Source organism: Hibiscus syriacus, unplaced genomic scaffold (genome assembly GCF_006381635.1).
Source record: "Hibiscus syriacus cultivar Baekdansim isolate YM2019G1 unplaced genomic scaffold, ASM638163v2 tig00111213_pilon, whole genome shotgun sequence".
Taxonomy (NCBI): Eukaryota; Viridiplantae; Streptophyta; class Magnoliopsida; order Malvales; family Malvaceae; genus Hibiscus; species Hibiscus syriacus.
In genome coordinates, this window is record NW_024063022.1 from 4432681 (window position 1) to 4457470 (window position 24790).

At 33.5% G+C, this 24790-nt stretch overlaps 2 protein-coding genes across 2 annotated transcripts; both read left to right on the plus strand.

Annotated features, from left to right (window-relative positions):
• Positions 1-8545: 8545 nt before the first annotated feature.
• Positions 8546-11856, plus strand: LOC120156154 (peptidyl-prolyl cis-trans isomerase CYP22-like). The gene is made up of 7 exons (XM_039167562.1): positions 8546-8822; positions 8905-8928; positions 9027-9114; positions 9746-9838; positions 11121-11153; positions 11483-11539; positions 11646-11856. Exons 1-7 carry the CDS (start codon positions 8647-8649, stop codon positions 11754-11756), a joined length of 582 nt encoding a protein of 193 aa, XP_039023493.1. The 5' UTR covers positions 8546-8646; the 3' UTR covers positions 11757-11856.
• A 2626-nt stretch (positions 11857-14482) lies between these two features.
• Positions 14483-16769, plus strand: LOC120156129 (NADH dehydrogenase [ubiquinone] 1 alpha subcomplex subunit 6-like). The gene is made up of 2 exons (XM_039167544.1): positions 14483-14773; positions 16464-16769. Exons 1-2 carry the CDS (start codon positions 14561-14563, stop codon positions 16647-16649), a joined length of 399 nt encoding a protein of 132 aa, XP_039023475.1. The 5' UTR covers positions 14483-14560; the 3' UTR covers positions 16650-16769.
• The last annotated feature ends 8021 nt before the right edge of the window (positions 16770-24790 follow it).

A 24790-nucleotide genomic window follows, 5' to 3' on the forward strand; every position in this document is an offset into this window, starting at 1 on the left:
TTACTATACATTTACATTTACATAAATACGTTTAAAACATTAGAAAATTCGATCAGAGTGTTCGTACTAAAACATTTCTTACATGCCAACATACTATATACAATCAAAATACATACTTTATCAGTTACTTCTGATCTGATCTTCTAGCAGTGTTGTTGTTCTTGCCACTCATATTTTTGCTATTCTTGGTTCTTGGTACCTACGTATAAATCACTTACACGCTAAGTCATAGACTTAGTGAGGCATAAACATAATAATGATACATTTCTCATAAATATAAACATGCAATCTATGAATTCAATCATTTCACATATGATTTCCGTATACATGATAACAACATAATAACATATGATAATGCAAACACTTTTGTAAGCCCATTAATATGCTTATCAGTACTTATATTACTATCACTATATTTCATTTTATCATTTAAATATATATTGAACATTTTATACATACCTTGGAACACATATACCATTTCACAACAGAACATACATAATATCATATCAATTGATTTATTTACTCTCTTTAAAGACCATATATTAGCCCATGTATACTTTTGAGAACTTAACGTATATGAGTACATTGAGATTGTGCACTATTATGCTGTCACCACAGCTCGTATAAATGTCCCGAAGGACCAGTCCATAGATTCCGAAGAACCTAGGTAAACAAACCATATGTCCCGAAGAACATAGGTAAACCCTCGACCCTTGGCATGCCAACTATACCCCTAGCTCTCATATCACATAACATGGGCATCATCATTTATAACAATTCACATATTCACATTACTTATTTCTATCATTTCTTTTATAAACACATATCTCTTCTTTTTCTGTCACATATTACATGTATGTGTAATCATTGATCTTATAATCTCATATTTCTTTTCTTCAGTCACATACCACATGTATGTGTAATATCTATCTCACATTATATAACATGTATCACTTAGCTTATTATCGCGTAACTCATGTTACATATTCATATCACATAGGCATGTCGTTCATATCACTTGATCTCTTATATTCACATATACATTCACATCACATATTCATATAAGCTCATGTATCTCATAATTCTTTCTCATAGCTCACTATCACATTTCATATCATATATCTTATATCATCACATGTTTCATTTATAACCATTCACAATCATACTAACATGTACTCACACATATCATTTAACATATGCAATAATCAATAACATTTTAGGAGTCACTTTTTACCATAGTAACCCCGTCACTGGCTCATCGCAAGCCAATGTTTATTCAATAACATAAGTACAAATTAAATTGCACTGACCTTAGCCTTGTTTGCTTTGATTCAATCCTAATTCTTTGATTGTTCTGAAACTTGTTTAGGCTTTGTCTCTACATAAATATAATTTTCAAAACAATTATCATAAGCCTAAACCTTAAACTTTATGTTAATAGCTTAAGCTAGTTTAATGAACCAAAATTCCATTTTTTTTCTTTAGGGGGAATCTGTTCCCCCTGCATAATCTGGAATTTTTTGTTCAAGCCCAGAAATCACTGTTCATGCACGAAAATTCACTATATCAACTTAAATTCTAATGTTTCATTCCCTTTCATATTCCTAACTCAAATATACATATTTAAACTAATTTCTACTCATTTATCTCATCATAAACCTCAAAATCTTCTCCTCTTTATGAACTTCAATAATCATATCCAATTTTCAACATGTTTCAAATCCAATTCTAACATTTAATACTTCTTAATTAAGCTGATTGCAAGTCAAATTTAACTTCAAATTCAACTTATCAACTCTATTTCAAGATTTCATTCAAGAACTCAAAATCTTTAATCTCTCCTATATCTTTCATCTTGTTGTTTTAGAACAAATTAAACTTTCCTTAAGCTTAATTATCATCTAATGATCATAACCCAACCTTAAATTCAATCAGAAATTAACTAAATAAAACTCACCTTTGAGCTTGGAGATACGGGAGGAAGAAGAAGAAGGCAGAAGAGTTTGTAGATAACTCCTCCCCCACCCCACGTGAATCATTCATATAAATGGGAAAAAAATATTTTTTTTGCCAAATGACCATTTTGCCCTTTAATTCCTTTGATAATTACTAACAACTTTCTAGAAATACCTCCACATAAATCATTGAACTATTCAACTATTCTACTATTCTACTTTAATCACCAAATTCTGAAATTTTACAATTTGGTTACTAACCTGGTATTGAGGATGTTACAAATCTCCCCTCATTTTAAGAAAATTTGTCCTCGAATTTTCATTGCACACCTTGATAATAACATAACTTCTAATGTTCTCATGTTGTTTCCTTTATTTAATCTTTCTTTCATTTTGTTCTTCAACTAATTAATTTTTTTTCATCCACTGTCGTTTATCATATAAACAATAACCAATAACCTCATCCATTTCTTTCTTTTCACTCCTACGATTATGCATTTTCCTTTGATATTTCTAAAATTCATATAATGTTACTTATCAAGTAGACAATAACATCCATTTTCATCACTCAACATCATAAATCCATCTTTAATTTTTTTTATAACAATAACCAAACTCTTATTCCATCATCCTTTGACCAAGAACACAACCTTAAATCTTCTTTAATTGTGATTAAACACATACTTTACGGAATCAAACAATCTTTTCACATCACCTTGCACACTTTTCATATTTCTATATCGAACTTATCATCTACACTTCCATATAACATTTATCATATCTGATCCTTTAAACTCCATCTTTATATAATCAAGATCCCCTTATCCACAACAAAATCATAACTTTCACCAGTGTTTTCATACTCTATTCATCTCACTTATATTCATCTCTAATTACTGATCTTTATCACATCTTTATAACTTTGATAAGTAGCTTCACTTATACATAACCTCATTCTTTTATCATCTCTGTACTGATATTTTTCTTCCTCAAAGCTCCCTTTAAAACCTGTAAATACTTTTCTAATTGCCTTCATCATATTTATATGATCCAAATACCTAACCATATTTAAATTCATATCATACTTGATTAACTCACTTTATTTTTTTCTTCAAATCTTATAACTCTATCACCTTTATTATTACAATTAGTCGATAACAACTATCCAATCTAGGATACAAGCTCTAATCAATTAATCATATACATCTTTTCCAATTAGAATTATTTCAACAATAGTTTACTTAACTTATCAAATAAACATTCATTCTCATGCACCATGAAATTTTCCTTTGTTCGCACTCTTATAAACTGATCACTAATGTAAATTTTCTTAAATTTTTTCAAAACAATATTCTCCATTTCTTGGTCTTTTGATATTCTCCAATCCGTCTGAACTGATTAACTTATTCTATTCAATTTGCAACTGACACTTATATACTAATTATATAACTTTTTCATTTCTAATCTTACTTCAAATCCAATGAATAGCAACTCATCAACTTAATAGGAAATTCAATCCTCTAAATTCTAATGGGACACTTTCAATATATCTTATTTATCCAAACAATGTGCCCTACTAAATTTGTCACTGTCACATCACTATAAATAACTTCTAATTGAATTCTCAATTCTTTCACCAATTTATTACTAATATATGAATATGCAAGTCCAAATCAATCATTATTATAACGTATTTATTACATAGTAGAAAGGTACCTGCTGTTATCTCTGGATCATCAAGATCTTCATTGGTATTAATATTATACATTCGAGCAGTGGAACGTATTTCTTGTTAAGTAGAGGATTCAGGTTGGCTTCTCCCTTGTCCTCTACTTCTTTCTCTCTGAGACATCGAAACAGATCGCTCCGACTGTACTGGTTATATTTTCTCCAATGGACAATCTCTTAAAAAATTTCTCGTTTCACCACATCGAAAACAAGCTTCAGATTTTACTCTACATATTCCACCATGATATTTTCCACAAGTATGACAGTGTCTTTTTTGTGCTCTGCCCTCACCAGACCTTATTGATTGAGTCTGTCTAGCTCTCATCTGATTTGATTCTCTAACAGATGATACTACCGATCCAGACCTTGCCTGAGACAGAAAACCAGAATCTCTACCTCTCTTGGGTGGTGCAGAACTCGATGAAGCCCCAGTTCTTTTAGATGGTTGGGTTCTTAAATCCCCAAACCTTTCATTCTGAGCTCTCTCTAGAGCTTTAGCACGATTTACTATTTCTTGAAATGAGGGCAAGTTTAACACTATCAATATTTCTTTCAACCTCGGGCGTAAGCCCTCTACAAACCATTCACACACATCCTTCTCTGTTGGAATCAACTCAGCCGCAAAACGACTTAACTTATTAAACTCGCACTCGTACTCATACACTGTACGATTCAATTGTTTCAGATTCAAGAATTTTTGCTTCATTTGCCTGATAAACTGATCTCCTATATACTTATGCATAAATTCTTCAAGAAAAAGAGACCATGTTACTTGATCACTGGTCATCCTCATAGTAACATTAGTCCACCAAATTATCGCTTGCCCGCGAAGTAAGGAGACGACTCCGTCTAATTTCTCCACATCATAACAGTGGAGTCCTTATAACATGATTTTTACATCGTTAAGCCAAAGGTCCGCAACAACAGGACCTTCCTCGGCTTCACCTTTGAAATCTGAAGCTCCTTATCCCTTCAACTCCTTCGCAACATTCATTCTCGGAGTTGAAGTAGCAGGAGGTTGAAAACGCGTCAATACCGCATCTAACGTTCTAAAGAACACATCTTGATCAGTTACAGGCACTCCAGAAGGTGCATGTTCTTCACCTTGCCTGGACAGGACAGGTGAATTACTGCTTTCAGTGGGTCGATCATCTCCCGCTTCACTTCGAGAGTTATTATGTCCGGACATCTATTAAGAATAAACATATCATTCTATTAGCAAAACAACCTACTCATTACCATACCAAATCAGAAGTTTTCATTATTTTGTTGGCATGTATATATTATAAGACACTCTAGACTTCAATTTAAGCCTAGAATCAGCTAAATCGTAGCTCTGATACCATTAAATGTAACACCCCACCCCTTACCCGATCCGGATACGAGTCCGAGATGTCACATTAACTTTTAAAAATGATATTCTTACAAAATATCAAAACATTTGAACTCATATTAAGAAAACACGATAATATACTATTAAATTATGTTCGTTATAAAATTTTGAAGCAAAAACGTATATATAAACAGTAAAATGCGATATGAACAGTAACGTGAACAGTAATGAACAGTACCGTGAACAATGCCCTGCTACAATACCCAAATGTTAAAATTTTCCAGATTGTTAATAGGGAACCGATACCCTGCTACAGTACTACTACAGTACATCCGTAAAACATACATAAAACTCGTAAAAATTTACCCGTTCATTACTATACATTTACATTTACATAAATATGTTTAAAACATTAGAAAAATCGATCAGAGCGTTCATACTAAAACATTTCTTACATGCCAACATACTATATACAATCAAAATACATACTTTATCAGTTACTTCTGATCTGATCTTCTAACAGTGTTGTTGTTCTTGCCACTCCTATTTCTGTTATTCTTGGTTCTTGGTACTTACATGTAAATCACTTAAACGCTAGCGAGGCATAAACATAATAATGATGCATTTCTCATAAATATAAACATGCAATCTATGAATTCAATCATTTCACATATGATTTCAGTACTTATATTACTATCACTATATTCCTTTTTATCATATAAATATATATTGAACATTTTATACATACCTTGGAACACATATAACATTTCACAAAAGAACATACATAGTATCATATCAGTTGATTTATTTACTCTCTTTAAAGACCATGTATACTTTTAAGAACTTAAGGTATATGAGTACATTGAGGTTGTGCACTATTATGCTATCACCACAGCTCGTATAAATGTCCCGAAAGACCAGTCTATAGATTCTGAAGAACCTAGGTAAACAGTCTATATGTCCCGAAGAACATAGGTAAACAATCCATATGTCCCGAATAACATAGGTAAACAGTCCATATGTCCCTAAGAACATAGGTAAACCCTTGCCAACTATACCCCTAGCTCTCATATCACATAACATAGGCATCATCATTTATAACAATTCACATATTCACATCACTTATTCCTATCATTTCTTTTATAAACACACATCTCTTCTTTTCTGTCACGTATCACATGTACGTGTAATCATTGATCTTATAATCTCATATTTCTTTTCTTCAGTCACATACCACATGTATATGTAACATCTATCTCACATTATATAACATGTATCACTTAGCTTATTATCGCGTAACTCATGTTACATATTCTTATCACTTAATCTCTTATATTCACATATACATTCACATCACATATTCATATAAGCTAATGTATCTCATGGTTCTTTCTCATAGCTCACTATCACATTTCATATCATATATCCTATATCATCATGTGTTTCATTTATAACCATTCACAATTACACAAACATGTACTCACACATATCATTTAACATATGCAATAATCAATAACATTTTAGGAGTCACTTTTTACTATAGTAGCTCCGTCATTGGCTCATCGCAAGCCAATGTTTATTCAATAACATAAGTACAAATTAAATTTCACTCACCTTAGCCTTGCTTGCTTTGATTCAATCCTAATTCTTTGATTATTCCGGAACTCTTTTAGACTTTATATATACATAAATATAATTTTCAAAACAATTATCAGAAGCCTAAACCTTAAACTTTATGTTAATAGCTTAAGCTAGTTTAATGAACCAAAATTCCATTTTTTTCTTTAGGGGGAATCGGTACCCCCTGAGGGTATATGTTCCCCTTGCGTAATCTAGAATTTTTTGTTCAAGCCCAGAAATCACTGTTCATGCACGAAAATTCACTATATCAACTTAAATTCTTCATGTTTCATTCCCTTTCATAATCCTAACTCAAATATACATACTTAAACTAATTTATACTCATTTATCTCATCATAAACCTCAAAATCTTCTCCTCTTTATGAACTTCAATAATCATACCCAATTTTCAACATGTTTCAAATCCAATTCTAACACTTAATACTTCTTAATTAAGCTAATGACAAGTCAAATTTAACTTCAAATTCAACTTATCAACTCTATTTCAAGAACTCAAAATCTTTAATCTCTCATATATCTTTCATCTTGTTGCTTTAGAACAAATTAAGCTTTCCTTAAGCTTAATTATCATCTAATGATCATAACCCAACCTTAAATTCAATCAGAAATTAACTAAAAAAAAACTCACCTTTGATCTTGGAGATACGGGGGAACGAAGAATGAAGGAGTTTGTAGTCAAGAACTCAAATCTTTAATCTCTCATATATCTTTCATCTTGTTGCTTTAGAACAAATTAAGCTTTCCTTAAGCTTAATTATCATCTAATGATCATAACCCAACCTTAAATTCAATCAGAAATTAACTAAAAAAAACTCACCTTTGATCTTGGAGATACGGGAGGAAGAAGAAGAATGAAGAAGAGTTTGTAGATAATTCATCCCCCACCCCACGTGAATCATTCATATAAATGGGAAAAAATATCTTTCTTGCCAAATGACCATTTTGTCCTTTAATTCCTTTGATAATTACTAACAACTTTCTGGAAATATCTCCACATAAATTATTCAACTATTCTACTTGAATCACCAAATTCTGAAATTTTACAATTTGGTTACTAACCTGGTATTGAGGATGTTACAGGTACCATTCCTATCAAGTGTGACAATACTAGTGTTATATGTCTCACTAAAAATCCCATCCAACATTATATAACTAAGCACATAGAAATTAGACATTATTTCATTAGAGATCATGTCTCAAAAGAAGATATAGTTCTAAGGTATGTAGATACTTCGCATCAAGTAACTCATATTTTTTACAAAACCTTTAGACAAATAAAGATTTTGGGCACTTAGGAGAGAATTAGATCTAACCAACCTACCTTGACTTTGTGTTTAAATAATTTTTGCACTTTTATGGTTTTATGAAAAATGCATGCAAAATGACCTCTTTAATGCCTTATATGCTATTAATTAGGGAAAGTTTATGATTTTCATGAAAATTAATAATATGTTCAAATTATGCTTAAATGTATATTTGTTTGTTTGAACATACTTACTTTGTCCAATTAGAGTTGCCTACACCACTATTTATGCTTTAAAATATGTATCCTATTTGTTTTTGTTGCATTTTTGAACTATTCTGTGCAATTAGTATTGATACTATTCATTCAGTACCGATATGCATACTATTTGTATTGTTGTTGGAGAAAATGATTGTCAATTGATGATATGCATCGTAATAAATTGAGGACGACTCGTAATATATCCGATCGTATTATTATGTTGTTCTAGCCATAGTAGTTAGGTGATCAGAAGAAGTTTGAGATGAAAATGGTAGGTTAAATTGGTTATTACACATAATACAAGGACGAATACATGAATTTTACCCTCGAGTATTTTTTTCATCCTTCGACTTCTTTAAAAGCAAAGGGTAAGAGCTAATCGTAAGTTGATAACAAAAATCCCTCGAGTAACAAAAGACTGCAACCAGAACCTTCTAGAACCCAAGTTGTGAGAGCAAAAAGGAGCATCGCGTGCGGCGGCGGCGATGGCGTCTGGAGTTGGTGGTGGTGGTGGCGGCGGAAGTGTGGAGTGGCACGTCAGGCCACTGAATCCCAAAAACCCAATCGTGTTTTTCGATATAACCATCGGTTCTATCCCCGCCGGCCGTATCAAAATGGAACTCTTCGCTGATATTGCCCCAAAAACCGCCGAAAATTTCAGGTATTTCTACTTCCTTCTCTTGTCCTTTGTTTACGGTTATTTTATTTTCTGTTTAACGTTTGAATTTTTTACCCATTTGCAGGCAGCTATGCACTGGGGAGTACAGGTTTTTCTTCTTCTTTTTTTTATTTTTTAAACTTCAATTATCTGAATCTTCATGAGTAATTGCTACTTACCCAGTTTATTAATTGGATTGAATATCAGGAAAGCAGGGTTGCCTGTTGGTTACAAGGGTTGCCAATTTCATAGGGTTATTAAAGATTTTATGATTCAAGCTGGAGATTTTCTCAAGGTTGGTAGTTTATTGTTATATGAGCTTTCATTTTACATTTACAATCTTAGCTAATCTGCTACTGCTCAGTCATATTAATCTTGAGTACGCAGAATCTGGGATATAAATTGCGGTTGCCATCGCGATTTCGGTTGCATTGTGATTTGTGATTATCGTGATTGCGAACATAACTGGTGCTATTGCGATAATTGCTGGTATTGCAGTCATGCAATAATGGTTTCAGACGGTGCCAAAACCGTTATATAACGGCTGCTATTCCGGACCGCTATTTAAATCCCTGCCCAGAATCAGCTTCTTGAGTGTCTTGTAGACTATGAATTTTTCATTTGTCCCGGAATATCAATCTTGAGCATATCGTTGAAGTTGTTGTTTTGCTGTTGTTATGTTCTTCATTGAATGCCCCTAGCTTGAATGTATGAGTCAATATTCGTATTAAGGATAGTTTTTGCCTCGAAAATGGAGGGTGGTGCTTGCCAAAGGAACGATATTTCAGTAACTTAGATGATTGTTTTGATTTGTTAACTTTAAACTATGCGCAACAGAATACGGGTTTTTAAATAACATAAAGTTATTTGTGATTGATTTGGTCTGATCCGATGTATAATAGTTACATTAAAATCTCTCCTTGCAGGGTGATGGTAGCGGATGCACTTCCATTTACGGTCATAAGTTTGAAGATGAGAATTTCATTGCCAAACACACCGGTCCTGGCCTGCTATCAATGGTATGCTGCTGCTTATGTAATCTTGAGTGACAATGTATCATATATAATTATCTAATTTTGAAAGTGTCATACTTATTACTCGAAGTCTTTTTTCTTTCTTGAAGTAACCGTGTCTGACACTAGTGTTCTATGCATATTTATGTCACACTCGTGTTCTATGCATATTTAGGCATGACTATAGTGATATGATCTTCCAAGTACTTGAAAAAGCTTACAAAAAAAATTGAACATACACATGTTTCACACTCACGGTTGAGCCCGAGTAACATAGTTTTGCATGGAAGGGACAGAGAGATATAAAAAGACTAGTAGAGGTAATAGGATATGAAAAAGTTAAAGTGAATTTTTTTTTTATAGAAGTTGGAGGTCTCATTAAAAACTCCCTTCGTATTCGTTCACATACTAAGAAGTATGTTAACGAACATTGGAAGGAAGAAAAGAGTACCTCAAAGTTTATTAATAATAATACCCAATACAAAAGATAACACGGAATATCCTCCTATGGTAATATTCACCATTACAACAAACACCTTAAGCTCATAAAACCTCATCCAAAGTCACAATCGAATCACCTTATTTCTAAATACACCTCCAACAATAGAATTAAAACAACGCAACAGAACATAATACAAAAGGGACGCAACACCTGCAACCATATAAACTAAATCAAAACACAATTAGAGAGACAAGATCTAATGAGATTCGTCTTCTTCAGGAGTCCAAGAGTTTGGCTTGAATGAAGGCTCTATCTCATGCACCATGATCTCTTGAAGGAGTTGTCACCAACCTTCAATTCCAACGTCGCATCAATTCTCGCACCAGCCTTTGCGAGGACTTGAATTTTTGCCCGATCAAAGGATAATGGTGACTGACAGCTTTCATCGATTGCTAGTAACTGACCCCAACAATCAGCAATGTTCTTGAAAGTATCCCAATTCCATACGTGAAACGGAACACCCTTGCAAACTAACCATACTCGACGACACTCCATTACCAAACTCTCTGACCAAGCTTCGACTATGGAGAACCACTCTGCGAGAGTCTTTGATTTATCGTTCTCAACACTTCTCAATGAAGCAGAGTCTTCGAAAATCATTGATATTGCATTACCAGCAGCTCTCATTAAGGAGAAGCCAGTGAGGCCCATTGCATGCATTTTTCTAGCGAGATGACCGATTTTGATAAATTCTTTGCACCATCCCACTAGACAATTGCTCAACCCCTGAAGTTAAAGTGAAATTTTACTAAAGTTGTTTATGTTTTTTTGCCTTTTACGTTGCAGGCAAACAGTGGACCAAACACCAATGGTTGTCAGGTGACTTACTCGATTTCTCTTTCTTGCTTGAATATGCACAAAAACACACACGCACGTATGCAATCCGATGCATGTAAAAAAAAACACTGATTCCATTCATGCACACAAAATGAGTAATGATCAAGTGCCTCCTCCATTAAAGGCTAGATTGTAGAATGTTATGTATTCCCAGCTAGGTGAATGGGGGATTCGATGGAGAAATATTGCTATCGCAAAATCTTCGAGCATGTCTATTTTTTAGAATAACTATTTAAAAAAATCTTGGTAAATCATCTTGTTTACTGTTACAAAGCCTTTTGTATATTGATTTCGCTGTTTATTGGCTGCAGTTCTTTATATCGTGTGCGAAATGTGAGTGGCTTGATAATAAGCATGTCGTATTCGGGGTATGTTCTCTAGCCTTTTAGTTCAGAATGCATCCGCATTACGCTAATTTTTGAAGATGAATAATTTCTTGAAATGACGATGAATGTTTCGTCTGTGATCATGTAGAGGGTGCTTGGAGATAGTCTTCTTGTGGTTCGGAAGATCGAGAATGTGGCTACGGGACCAAACAACAGGCCGAAACTACCATGCATTATTGCCGAGTGTGGCGAAATGTAAAACTCGATATTCGTTTAGCGCATCTGCTGAAAGCTAACCACAAATGAGATTGCTGTAAACATTTTAGTATTTATTCACTCCTAAGATGATGGTTTTTGATTATCAAGATGTTGACAATGTTTGCATTATTGGTTAAGGGTGTTGGACTTTCGTTAAAGCGTGATTTGTATGGTTTGGAGATTATGTGAAAACCTAATAATATTTGAATGGGTAAATTATAAATTTTACCATTCATATTTCTTCTTACTTTTATTTTGGTCACTGAAGTATAATTTTTTTTCAGTTTAATCACTCAATTATTTTGAATTCTTTTATCTTCTTTATAAATGATAAAAGGTAGGATGCAATGATTAATATATTAATATGATTTGGGTTGTTTTGATAATATTATGTGCCACGAAATTTTTCTAGGTAAAAATGTATCGTTGAACTTGTTGAAAAAAATTAACGTGGTGCTCATATTATATTTTCCTTTACTGTGGTTTTCTAATTCAGAAAATAAGTTTAATGTACTTCTCTGACCAACGCTTTTTGTTGTTTGATTGTTATGGTGCAAACATGACGGTACACAATACCGACATGACAGTCTATTTGTTATGTTTAAGTTATCAATTTTGCTCATCTGTCATGTTATTCGTCGCGTTATCAACCAATGTGGATTGTCACGTCAACATTGTAGATTGTCATGTCAGTACCGTGAACTGCCACATGGTGTTGACTACCATGTCAGTACCGTAAACTGTCACATCAACACTATAACAATCAACGATGAAAAAAGTTGGTCACAGGGTCACATTGAGCTTATTTTCTGAGTTGGAGGGCCACTTTTATAGAAAAATTAATACGTTGATCACATTAATTTTTTAAAAAGTATAAGGATCTCTAATACCTTTTTACCTTTTTAAAAAATAATCTAAATCTAATCTATACCTATGACTACTTAATTATTGTTCCTTTTTATTTTGACCATTGATATTTTGATTTTTATTAATCAAATCACATAACTATTTAAATAATGTAATTAAGTCATATATTGTTAAAATATAAAGGAAATGGCGACGATGTAATTAATAGAATTGATATAATTATACATTTAATCTTTAATCTTTATATATTTTATTAATTTGATTTAAATTTAATTTTAATTCAAAAATATCAATAAAAATCTCATTGTCACAATCCCAAAACCCTCATTAAAAAGGATTTGTAATTTCTCCATTAAAATTTTGAATTCTGATCAATTTGTTAACCAAAGCCAAACCATTTATGGTGACAACACCAAAATATTTTTAGCTTCAATCCTGACAATGGGAGATTTAAAGTGGGTTTGTGTTACTATAATTTATTTCATTTACATATATACACTAATCCTTCAAAAATCATTGTTGCCTTGTAATCACAATCCTCTTTTAAAAGAACTTTAATATTTCAAAATGATTCTTATTTTGTATACATTTTGATTATTTATTATGTATGTATTTGATTCAAGTTTTATTTTTAATGCGTTATATTATTTTATTTTTATGATTAGTTTTCATAAAATGTTTTCTATATTATATTTTTTAAAGTTTTTTATTAATTTTTTTCAAATAATTTGATATGATATTTTGTTGTACAACTTATTCATGTAGCGTGAATGAAATAAAATAGTGTAACAATTAACGCATACTTACATCGGTGTAAGTATGTACATCTCCCAATATCTCCATACCTAAGAATTAACACATACTTACATCGGTGTAAGTATGTACATCTCCCAATATCTCGATATCTAAGTTAAACACATATTATATTTGTGTAAATATATTTATGTATTTTAAAAGAAATAATATATATATATATATATATATATATTAAGTTATTCGTGTATAAATTTTATGTAAAAATATTCAAATTAAAAATAAAAGGCAATCAATAAAAGGATCTAAAAAACTTGAAATTTAGAGGAAAAAAAGCAAATCACTTGACGCAATATATTAAAATAGTGACAAGGAAGCTGATCTAGTCCTCTAGGATGATTTATAAGATAATATCTGCTTAACCTTTTTTAGTTCACTAACAATATAACCTTGTAAATATAATTGCTCGAACTCGAGTCTCTTAGAAAGAATAACATTGTTTTTACATTAAGATCACTTAATGAGTTCACAGTAAAATACTATTAAATTCACATATTTTAAGTATTTTCGGTTAATTACATTTGCCCTCGGGAGGATGAAACAAGTTTAGTACAATGCAGCTGACAATGACATACGACAACCGAAACAGTGGATGAAGTGATAATCAGAATATAAGTAGGTTCACGTTGTTTAATATAATTTTCATTTTTTATGAGTTAAAACGTCACCGCTTTGATGTGTCATCGCTCTTTTTGTAAAGTATTAAAGAATTTTTATAGATATTAAAATTTGATTATTAATTGATTAATGTAAATGAAGTTTTAAATTATTTTAATCTACTAATAATGCTTGACAAGTTATTTAGTCTAGTCCTATTCCATGAAATCAATTGGTAGTTAAAAGAATATATGCTAAACTAAAATAAATAAATTTATAAACTATTTATGTAATACAAACTTTATAAATTTGAGTTGAATCTGGACCGGGTTTAGAGTTTGAACTGAAAATCTTGACTCGAGCCCAACTCGAAAACCGCAGTTCCATCTGCTGTAACAAACGACAGCGTTTTGGTCCCCATAGGCTTCACATTGATTAAAGGTGCCAAAGTTCATTTCCTTCCCATTTTGCCTCTCTCCCTGACTCAGAGTTACTGAACGAACTCGAGCTCGAACTCAGATTACCTAGATGGCGTTCGCATTGAGGAGTGTGAAAGTACCACCGAACTCAGCGAGTTTGGAAGAAGCAAGGGGCCGAGTCTTCGATTTCTTCAGAAAAGCTTGTCGATCGATCCCTACTATTATGGATATCTATAACCTAGACGACGTCGTTAGCAAATCTCAGCTCCGTTCCACCATCGCCTCTGAAATCCGTAAGAACACCCATGTTACCAATCCCAAGGTTCGCTTCCCACTCTCTCCATTTTATATCCTTTTACTTATTTGTTTTTTATCTTTTAATTTTTGGGAATTTTGTATTTTTATCATTTTGAAGTGTGGAGGATATAATTAAAATTTTTTAAGTATGGTTATCTATAATTTTTTAGGTTTATAGCAATTTGAATGAAGGGAAAAAGAAAATAATGAAAAATTAAGATAATCCAAGACTGGTGATTATCCTATTGAAAACCGAATTTAAGCTTAGCTTAGTTGATGTGGGATTGTGAGGGGAAAAGTTGGGATATTTCTATTTTTAATTGAACTGGAGATTTATGTTTTGATTTTGTGATATCCTTGTATTTAATGGGAATGCTAAATTTTGCTGTAGAATTATTATTATTTTTTCATGTTTTTCTCCATTGTAAATAGTAGATTATGAAGGTTTTTTCGTTAAAAAGATAATGGATTTTGTTTAAACATTTGTTTGGATTAATCTGGGATATCTATAGCTTTTTGAATGATTGTTTCTGTATTTCCTGTTTCGACCTACGAGTGCTTCGTCAATGATTTCTCTGGGATTTGGTTCATCTTATGATTTACTCTTGCATGACCTGTATGCGGCTCTTGATTTTTTTTCTCTTGAATGAAACAACTTAATTTTCTGAAAGCCAGTTGATATAATCTTCCCATAAGATGTTTTGAGTTTGATGTCCTTTGAATGGTATAAAAGAAGCCTTTGTTTGCTCAAACCTCATTTTTCATGAAGTATCCGTATCCAATGCTTTGATATGCGAGATATGACCTCAAAAATCCTTCAAATATGCGGAAAAAAACTTAGAAAAATGTAACCATACCCGTGCATGATACATACCCATGTCCAACACTTACACTTGAGTCTGAGTAAAGCTAAGTTCAAGCCTCTTGTTTTTTCATATTCAATAACTCTTTTACTTTAGCCAGATGATACTGTGGCTGTTGATGATAAAGGGAGATTATTTTGCAGATCAAAATGATCATGTGTATTGATGGGGAAAGCTGATGACATAGTTGATGCTATTAGAGTTCTACATTTTCTAACTTTTTCATGTCTCCATACCCTTGTCTTAATATGCGTTGAACATGGAATTGGACACGAGCACTTTAGAAAAATGAATTGTCAGATTCTATGTTTCCTATAGGAAAGTTTCCTTTTATCCGTGTGTTCAAGTCTTCAACATATGTTTTAGTTGCACTAATCATGTGTGCAGCAATTCTAAGTTATGTTTACTCCGAAAATGAATTGTTTAATATCTGATTAGCTACCTAACGTCACGATTTAATGGCTTCAGCATACATTAGGAACTGCATCTTATAGGAGGTAGTGCCTTACCAAATTGATTATAGAAGAGCCTCATTGGTGTATATTCGTTTTCCCTGAAACACTCTTTACAATACTCAATGCATTCTCTCTTGTGCTGCCTTGTTGGTAGTTGATATCAAACTTGTACTCATTTGGCATAGCTGCTTCGTTCCTGATGATAATTCAATTCGCAATATGGGTTTGTTTATTCGATACATCAGTGTATGGTTTTTAATATTTTCTGCTTACGAACGAGTTTGTATAGGCACTTGAAGTATGGAAAGGATTCTTGAATTTTACACTGCAAATATTTGGCTGCCTGTGATTTTTGGAAACACTGTCTTCCAGTGTCTTGATAGTGAGAAATCTGCAGGTAATTGATTTGCTGCTGTTCAAGGGTATAGAAGAGCTGAACAACATCGTCGAACATGCAAAACAACGGCACCACATTATTGGGCAGTATGTGCTAGGTCGTCAAGGACTTGCTCAGGATTTGGACACCAAGGATGAAGGCACGTCGGATTTCCTCAAGAATTTCTATAAAAGCAACTACTTTTAAACATTATGTTTTCATGGACAGCTCGTAGGCTATCCAGTCTTTTGACTTCCTTGATAATAAATGTTCCGATCCTAACCTTTCAATTCGGTACATTCGACCGATTTTGTTCATGTTGGTTTTCATTAATGCGCGGAAATGCAAGCTTGAATTCTGGTGAATTGCTGATTAGAGCAGTGTATAAATACTTCTTGATAATCAAATGAAACTGTGTTTTCTTGTTGGAACATCTGCAAGAGTAAATCAATATTTAATTTACATTTGAAGGACATTGAAGTTGATTGGGTTTGTTTTGGTTTCTTGTCAATGCCAGATAGGCTTTACTTAAGCCCAAATAAAATTTGTGCTAACAACTGTCCTCTTTGCCCATTTATGAGATATATGAATATGACGAAGACCAAAGCATAACAAATTTTACTGTTCTTAAGCTAAGTTTTGAATTCGCATATGAGAAGATAAGATTTATCGGAATGGTTCTTCCTTCGCACTCGAAGATATAGGATTTTACAATAGTGATCCATTCCTTTGCACCTGAGGAAGAGCACTTTGCAATGGTAATCTACTCCATCCTTGAAGATGTCACGATCGGGAGAGAAGAGAGAAGAAAAGAAGGAAGCGAAGATGAAATTGGGGGAAATGGAAATTAAGGGTTAGGGATTGATAGAGAATTGGGAATGAATACTTGATTAATGATCACGTGAGGAGCATGAGGCGTTAATTACCATCAGGAGTGATGAGCCAGGATCACAGCAGCAAGCCCAGTTGATGGCCCTTTAGTTGAGATAATATCAAACGATTATTCAGAATCTACAGCTGGCATTAGTTAGATTTGCTGGTACCATGTAAACAAATAAAACAGTACTATGTGAAGGGACAATCAAGCATTATTTTTTGAATGAAAAATCCTCTTTCTGTATCTCTATTCTGCTCCTTACTCTACGATTCTTCTTCTCTATTTCCCTAAATTATCTTATTCATCACAAATTGGTATCGAGAGCCTCAGTTTCTGGCAAGTGGTGGCATGCCCAAGAAAAATTAGAACATGGCAGAAGAATTAGTTGGATTGCAGAAACAAATGGAGGAATTGACAGCACTCGTGAAACAAGGAAAAGATGAGTCTAATCCTCCTAAATGGTGGGAGACTCAAGAAAACAGGATTTCTGCATTGGAGTCTAGGATGGCTACGAATCATGGTTATGTTGCGAAAATTTTAAAGATTCTGACTGGTAGGAAGGAGGACCAAGACCAGTCTGCTGAAAATCAGGTACAGACCCCTGACTCATCTAATTTGAGTAGCAACCAACCTGTTAAAGTGACAGTAATTAATGATAAGACTCGGTTTACTTATAAACCGGATGAACCTGGGATTCTGAAGTCTAAACCGAATGATTTGCCTGTTCATCTAGCTAGCTTCAAAAATGATCACCAAATGGGGGAGAACAGTGTTGCTAGAAATCAATTAATGGCTTTAGAAGTGGATAAAAGGGGTACAGGGGGGTCTTCTAATATGGCAGGGATTATGCTACATAGACCAAAAATTGAGCTACCTTTTTTTGATGGAAGTAATCCAAGAGGTTGGCTACAGAAATGCTTAAAATATTTTTCATTATGTAGTATTGATGAGGAGCAAAGGGTGGAAGTAGCTACGATGCATTTAACTGGTAAAGCAGAAATTTGGTTTGATGGTTATATTATGCAAAAACATCATGTAACCTGGGATGAGTTTGAGGCAGATTTATGTCATAGGTTCTGTGATAAAGTCTTTGTGGATATAGTGGAGGATTTTACAAAATTAGTCCATAAAGGGTATGTAGAAGAATATCAAGACAGATTTGAAGAGTTACAACCTCACATGCTTTTACAGAATCCTAATTTAGGTGAAGAATTTTTTGTCTCTTTGTTTATTAGTGGATTAAGGGATGACATTAAACATAGAGTCAAAGTTTTAGCCCCTAAAACATTGTCTGAGGCAAGCAGGCAAGCCAAATTATATGAGCTATCTGTTGAATTTGAGAACAAAAGATTCAGGCCTTTGGTTAAAAATCCAGCTTATTTAAACCCTCTATCAGGTTCTAAGCCTAACCAACCGCCATTACCACAAAAGAATGTATTCAATACTCCACAAAGACAGAACTTGATAGACTACAGAAGACAAAACAATTTATGTTTTAAGTGTGGTGAAAAATTTGTTCCAGGCCATCAGTGTAAGGTAAAACAGTTAAATATGATGATTGAGGATGACACTGTTATACCTTCAGATAATTTACCCACTGATTTGGAACAGCAGAATCTACAGGAGGAGGAGAACCTAGAAATATCAATGAATGCTATCACAGGTTGTATTGGACATAATACATTAAGGATTCAGGGCACTATTCAAGGGAGACCATTAAATATTCTGATTGACAGTGGGAGTACCCACAGTTTCCTAACACCTCAGTGGGCTGATGCTGGTATTTTAGTGAATACACCTTATCCTTTGGCTATTACAGTGGCTAATAGACAACAACTTTATAGTTCAGCAAGGTGTAATAAGGTGGAATGGCAGATGCAAGGTCATTCTTTTGTTCATGACTTTAGAATCCTAAAATTGGAGGGCAATGATATGGTGTTAGGGGTGGATTGGATGAAATTATTCAGTCCAATTCTGATGGACTTTAACAAATTGACTCTGAGTTTTGTTCATCAAGAGGAAAATATTATTATACATGGCCAGCAATCCTCAAATTTTTTGCAACAAATTTCAGGGGCTACTTTGCTAAAAATGACAGCTTCTGATTCTGCTATTTTAGGCCATGTGGTGTTGTTATCTATGTTTGAGGATTCAAAGACTATTCTTGCAGCTCTACACCTCTCTTAAAAAAATATCAGTCTGTTTTTGATGAACCTACAGGTCTACCACCTACAAGGAATCATGATCATGCCATTCCTTTAAAACCTGAGTCTGCTCCTATAAATTTGAGACCTTACAGATTTCCACATAATCAAAAGGAGGAGGTGGAAAAACAGATAGCTACCATGCTCTCCTCTTCTATAATTCAACCTAGCAAGAGTCCTTTTGCTTCTCTTTATCTTATTATAAAGAAGAAAGATGGGACTTGGAGATTCTGTGTTGATTATAGAAAACTGAATAGTATGACTGTGAAAGACAAGTTTCCTATTCCTGTTGTGGAGGACCTTTTAGATAAACTACATGGAGCAGTTTACTTTTCAAAAATTGATCTCAGGTCTGGTTATTGGTAAATCAGAATTAAGGCTGAGGATATTTACAAAACAACATTCAGAACTCATCAGGGTCATTATGAATTCAAGGTAATGCCTTTTGGGCTTACTAATGCCCCTGCTACATTTCAAGCTCTAATGAATGACTTGTTTAGTTCATTTCTTAGAAAATTTGTTTTGGTATTTTTTTGATGATATCCTAGTATACAACACCTCTATGAAGGATCATATTACTCATTTGGAACTGGTTCTGGAGATATTATACACTAACCAGTTATTTGCCAAGTTGTCCAAATGTTTCTTTGGACAGAATTAGGTAGAGTATTTGGGTCATATTATATCAGCTGCTGGAGTTTCAACTGATCCTACTAAGGTGGAATCTATGAGGAATTGGCCTATTCCTAAATCTTTAAAGTCTTTGCGTGGTTTTTTGGGATTGACAGGATATTACAGGCGATTTATAAAGGATTATGGAACGATCAGTAAGCCATTGACACAAATGCTTAAGAAGGATAGTTTTACCTGGAGCAGTGAAGCTTTACATACTTTTGAAGACTTAAAGCAAGCCATGTGTACTGCTCCAGTTCTAGCTTTACCAGATTTTGGTAAGCAGTTTTATTTGGAAACATATGCTAGTTCAGGAGGCATTGGGGCAGTTTTAACTCAGGATGGCAGACCTATTGCTTACCTTAGTAAGGCTCTTAGCCCTAGACATGCTGTCCTCTCGATATATGAAAGGGTTTACTTGGCTATTTTACTAGCAGTCTCTAAATGGAGGCATTATCTAGAGAGCACTCCTTTTATAATCAAGACAGATCATGAATCTCTGAAATATCTGTTGGAGCAGAAGTTGACTACTGCTATTCAAAAAAGGGGATTGACTAAATTATTGGGCTTGGATTATACTATTCAATATAGAAAAGGTAAGTCCAACATAGTAGCCGATACATTATCTAGACAATGGGAAGATCAAGTTCACTGTTTTGCAATGGGGACTACCTTGATTATTCCTAGTTGGGTTCAGCAGATTGAGGAAAGTTATAAAGAGGATTCAGTAGCTACTGAATGGATTTCTGTCTTAACTGTCAATCCTAATGCAGACTCTAAATGGAAATACTCTAGAGGTATCCTTAGATATAAGGATAGAGTTTATATTGGTGTTGATGGAGATTTGAGATTACAAATTCTTCAAACCATACATGATTCACCTCATGGAGGTCATTATGGAATTCAGGCTACTTATCAGAAGATTAGAGCTTGTTTCTACTGGCCTAAGTTGAAATCTATGGTGGCAACTTACATCAGGTCTTGTTCTGTATGTCAACAGACTAAAGTAGAGCATATTCCTAAGCCAGGACTTTTACAGCCATTACCTATTCCTCAGCAGGCTTGGGAGGTAATCACTATGGACTTTATAGAAGGTTTACCTACATCCTTGAGGAAGAATTGCATTATGGTAGTAGTTGATAAATTTACAAAATACAGCCATTTTTTAGCATTATCACACCTTATTCTGCATCTGATGTGGCTAAACTATATTTGGATAATGTCTACAAGCTTCATGGGCAGCCTAAGTTAGCCATTTCTGACAGAGACAAAACATTCACTAGTCTCTTTTGGAGAGAACTAATGAAACAATTGGGGTCTAAAACCTTATTCAGTACTGCTTACCATCCAGAGACTGATGGTCAAACAGAAAGGGTTAATCAATGCTTGGAGCAATATCTAAGGAGCTTATGTTTTTTTCAACCAAAGCACTAGGCTAAATGGTTGCCTCATGCAGAATGGTGGTATAATACTACCTATCATTCTGCCCTGAAGATCACACCTTTTCAAGCACTTTATGGGTACAAACCACCTACTATGGTTTGGTACACAGAAACTAAAGTGCAGTCTGTTAATGAACTAATGCGTAGCAGAGAAGATATTTGAAAGCTGGTTAAAGAACAACTTGAGATAGCAAGTAACAGAATGAAACAAAAAGCAGACAAACACAGATCATAAAGAGTTTTTGAAGTGGGGGATTCTGTTTACCTGAAGTTGCAACCTTATCGACAGACGACACTAGCCCTGCGAAAGAATTTAAAATTAGCAGCAAAATTCTATGGGCCATATAAGATTACAGAGAGAATCGGAGAAGTGGCCTACCGTTTGAACTTACCTGAAACATCGAGGTTGCATCATGTCTTTCATGTTAGTCTTTTGAAGAAACATATTAGTAATTATGTCGTTTCCTCTACGGACCCTCCTGCCATAGACACAGACAATCAGTTTCGAATCGAACCATATACAGTTTTGGGAAGACGAATCATTAATCGCCAAAACAGACCTGTGACTCAGTTGTTGGTGCGGTGGACGAACCTTGATGAGACACATGATACTTGGGAGGATTATACTGTTCTTCGAGGCCAGTTTCCAGGCTTCGATCCTTGGGGACAAGGATTATCTCCAGCGGTGGGTATTGTCACGATCAGGAGAGAAGAGAGAAGAAAAGAAGGAAGCGAAGATAAAATTGGGGGAAATGAAAATTAAGGGTTAGGGATTGATAGATAATTGGGAATGAATACCTGATTAATGATCACGTGAGGAGCATGAGGCGTTAATTACCATCAGGAGTAATAAGCCAGGATCACAGCAGCAAGCCCAGTTGATGGCCCTTTAGTTGAGATAATATCAAACGGTTATTCAGAATCTACAGCTGGCATTAGTTAGATTTGCTGGTACCATGTAAACAAATAAAACAATACTATGTGAAGGGACAATCAAGCATTATTTTTTGAATGAAAAATCCTCTTTCTGTATCTCTATTATGCTCCTTACTCTACGATTCTTCTTCTTTATTTCCCTAAATTATCTTATTCATCACAGAAGACATAGGATTTGATTGCAATGGTACTCCTTCATACTTGAAGACATAAGGTTTGATGAAGTTAGTCTTCTTCTTCGCAACCGATGAGGAAGGACTCTTAAAAATGTCGATCCACTCCATACACAAAGAGATAGGCTTTGTTGAATATGATCTGCTCCTTCGCACTCGATGAGGTAGGACGATAATCAACTTCTTTATACCCAAGGAGATATGATTTGTTTAAGGTGATTTACTCCTTCGCATTAGAGGTGATATGACTTTGAAGACAACGATCCACTCCTTCACACTCAATGAGATAAGATTCTAAAATGGTATGCCTCTTCGCACTTGATGAGATGAGACTTTGATAACGATCCACTCCTTTACACTTAAAGAGAGATGATTTATTGAAAATGATTCATTCACAATCCTCTTCTGAAATTTATCTTTTCTTGAGAATCTATTTTTTTTCAAATGTGAAATACATTTTTTTTCTTGAATGCATCTTTTTAATGCACTTGCCTTCCATTCATATTTTTTAATGACTATGCCTTAGAATTTGGACATGTTTATGTCCTAAAAGAGACATGACAATATCATTTTGATGAGTTCTATAAATATTCAAGAGAGGATCGAAAAGTTCTTCAAGATAAGTTGTGAAAAATATTCTCAAAATAGAATTGAAACATTCTTATTAGAACTCTAATGATATTCTCAAGAGACTATTAAAATGTCTTCAAGAGATGCTCAGATTTTATCTCGAGAGATCGAGATTGTTTAAGGAAGAAAGGAATCGTATCTCAAGAAAGACTATATAATGTCTTAAGGGAGATTATGATTTATGTCCAAGTATTCTCAAGAAAATGAAATGTTTAAGGATGAAGATCATAGATTGAGGATGAAAATGAAAAGTTCAAAAGTTTGAGGACTAATTTAGAATGATAATCATAGTTTAAGGATAAAATTAAAATGTTTAAGAGTTTAGGAACTAATTTGAAATGAGGATCATAGATTTGGAACATATGATTCAATTAACTCATTAACCATTCATAATTTGATTTAAATAAATTGAAAACCGATTTCATAAGTTATGTTAGTATTTTTATACCCTTTAACTCAATTATCAGGTTAAAATCGGGTCAATGTTCGGTTCAGATCGGGTTTGAATAAATTAAATTCGAGTTATTTTTGGTACGAGTTAATTTTGGTTTGCTAAAATTCAGGTCGATTTCGGTTCGATTCGTTTTTTCTAGTTTCGGGTCAAATTTAAATCATCATATTCGGATCTCGACTCAAATAAATCGATTTGGATAATCAAATTCGGATCAAATTTGTCAGGTCCATTGCTACCCTTACTCTATTTCCCTTCACCAAAAACATTTGCCTTACCCTCCAATTATTCTCTCCCAAAGCACTCATATAAAAATATATTAAATTTAAAAATATTTAAATATGTTGGGTTAAATATTAGTTCGATTGATACCTTGAGGAGTCTTGATTAAATATGGAGTAATTGTGAATACTTTATATATTATATCAACATATTTTCTTAATATCCTATTAATTCTTTTTAACGATTTAGAATCGTTCCATTTGATTTTTTTTTTCACACCCTAAAATCGAGGTTAGAATTTTGTCATGATAATCTGAATTTTGTCGTCTTAAATTTGAATTTAAGGGCTTAATTAAGAAAAATTATAATTTAAGAGGCCAAATTGTAAGGATTCAAAAGTATAAAATTTGAAAGGTTTAGTGTCACTTATGGAAACCAGTGACAAGTAAGTTAATTTTTATCGAGTCTATCTTAAACCATGAGTTTCATTGTTTGACTTGAAATAAGTTGTCATATTATTATATGAGATTTTATTTTAATAATAATATATTAATGAGAGAGTTAACAGCGTATTTCTTGGTAGTAATAAGGGGCGTTTGGATTAAGGAATGTGAGATTTTTATGGTAATTGAATCTATATTTTCATGTTTGGTTGATCGAAAATCTTATTCTCGGTAATGTTTTATTACCAATAGTAGATTTTTTGGGTATATTACCTGGAATGTCATTACTCCATTTCTT

What these genes read in the sequence shown, in the direction of transcription:
- LOC120156154 (XM_039167562.1), top strand. Translation starts at nt 8,647, where the DNA reads ATGGCGTCTGGAGTTGGTGGTGGTGGTGGCGGCGGAAGTGTGGAGTGG. An exon ending in CTATGCACTGGGGAGTACAG is followed by an intron (nt 8,929 to 9,026) that starts GTTTTTCTTCTT and finishes ATTGAATATCAG; the next exon opens with GAAAGCAGGGTTGCCTGTTG. An exon ending in GTCCTGGCCTGCTATCAATG is followed by an intron (nt 9,839 to 11,120) that starts GTATGCTGCTGC and finishes TTTACGTTGCAG; the next exon opens with GCAAACAGTGGACCAAACAC.
- LOC120156129 (XM_039167544.1), top strand. Translation starts at nt 14,561, where the DNA reads ATGGCGTTCGCATTGAGGAGTGTGAAAGTACCACCGAACTCAGCGAGT. An exon ending in CCCATGTTACCAATCCCAAG is followed by an intron (nt 14,774 to 16,463) that starts GTTCGCTTCCCA and finishes AGAAATCTGCAG; the next exon opens with GTAATTGATTTGCTGCTGTT.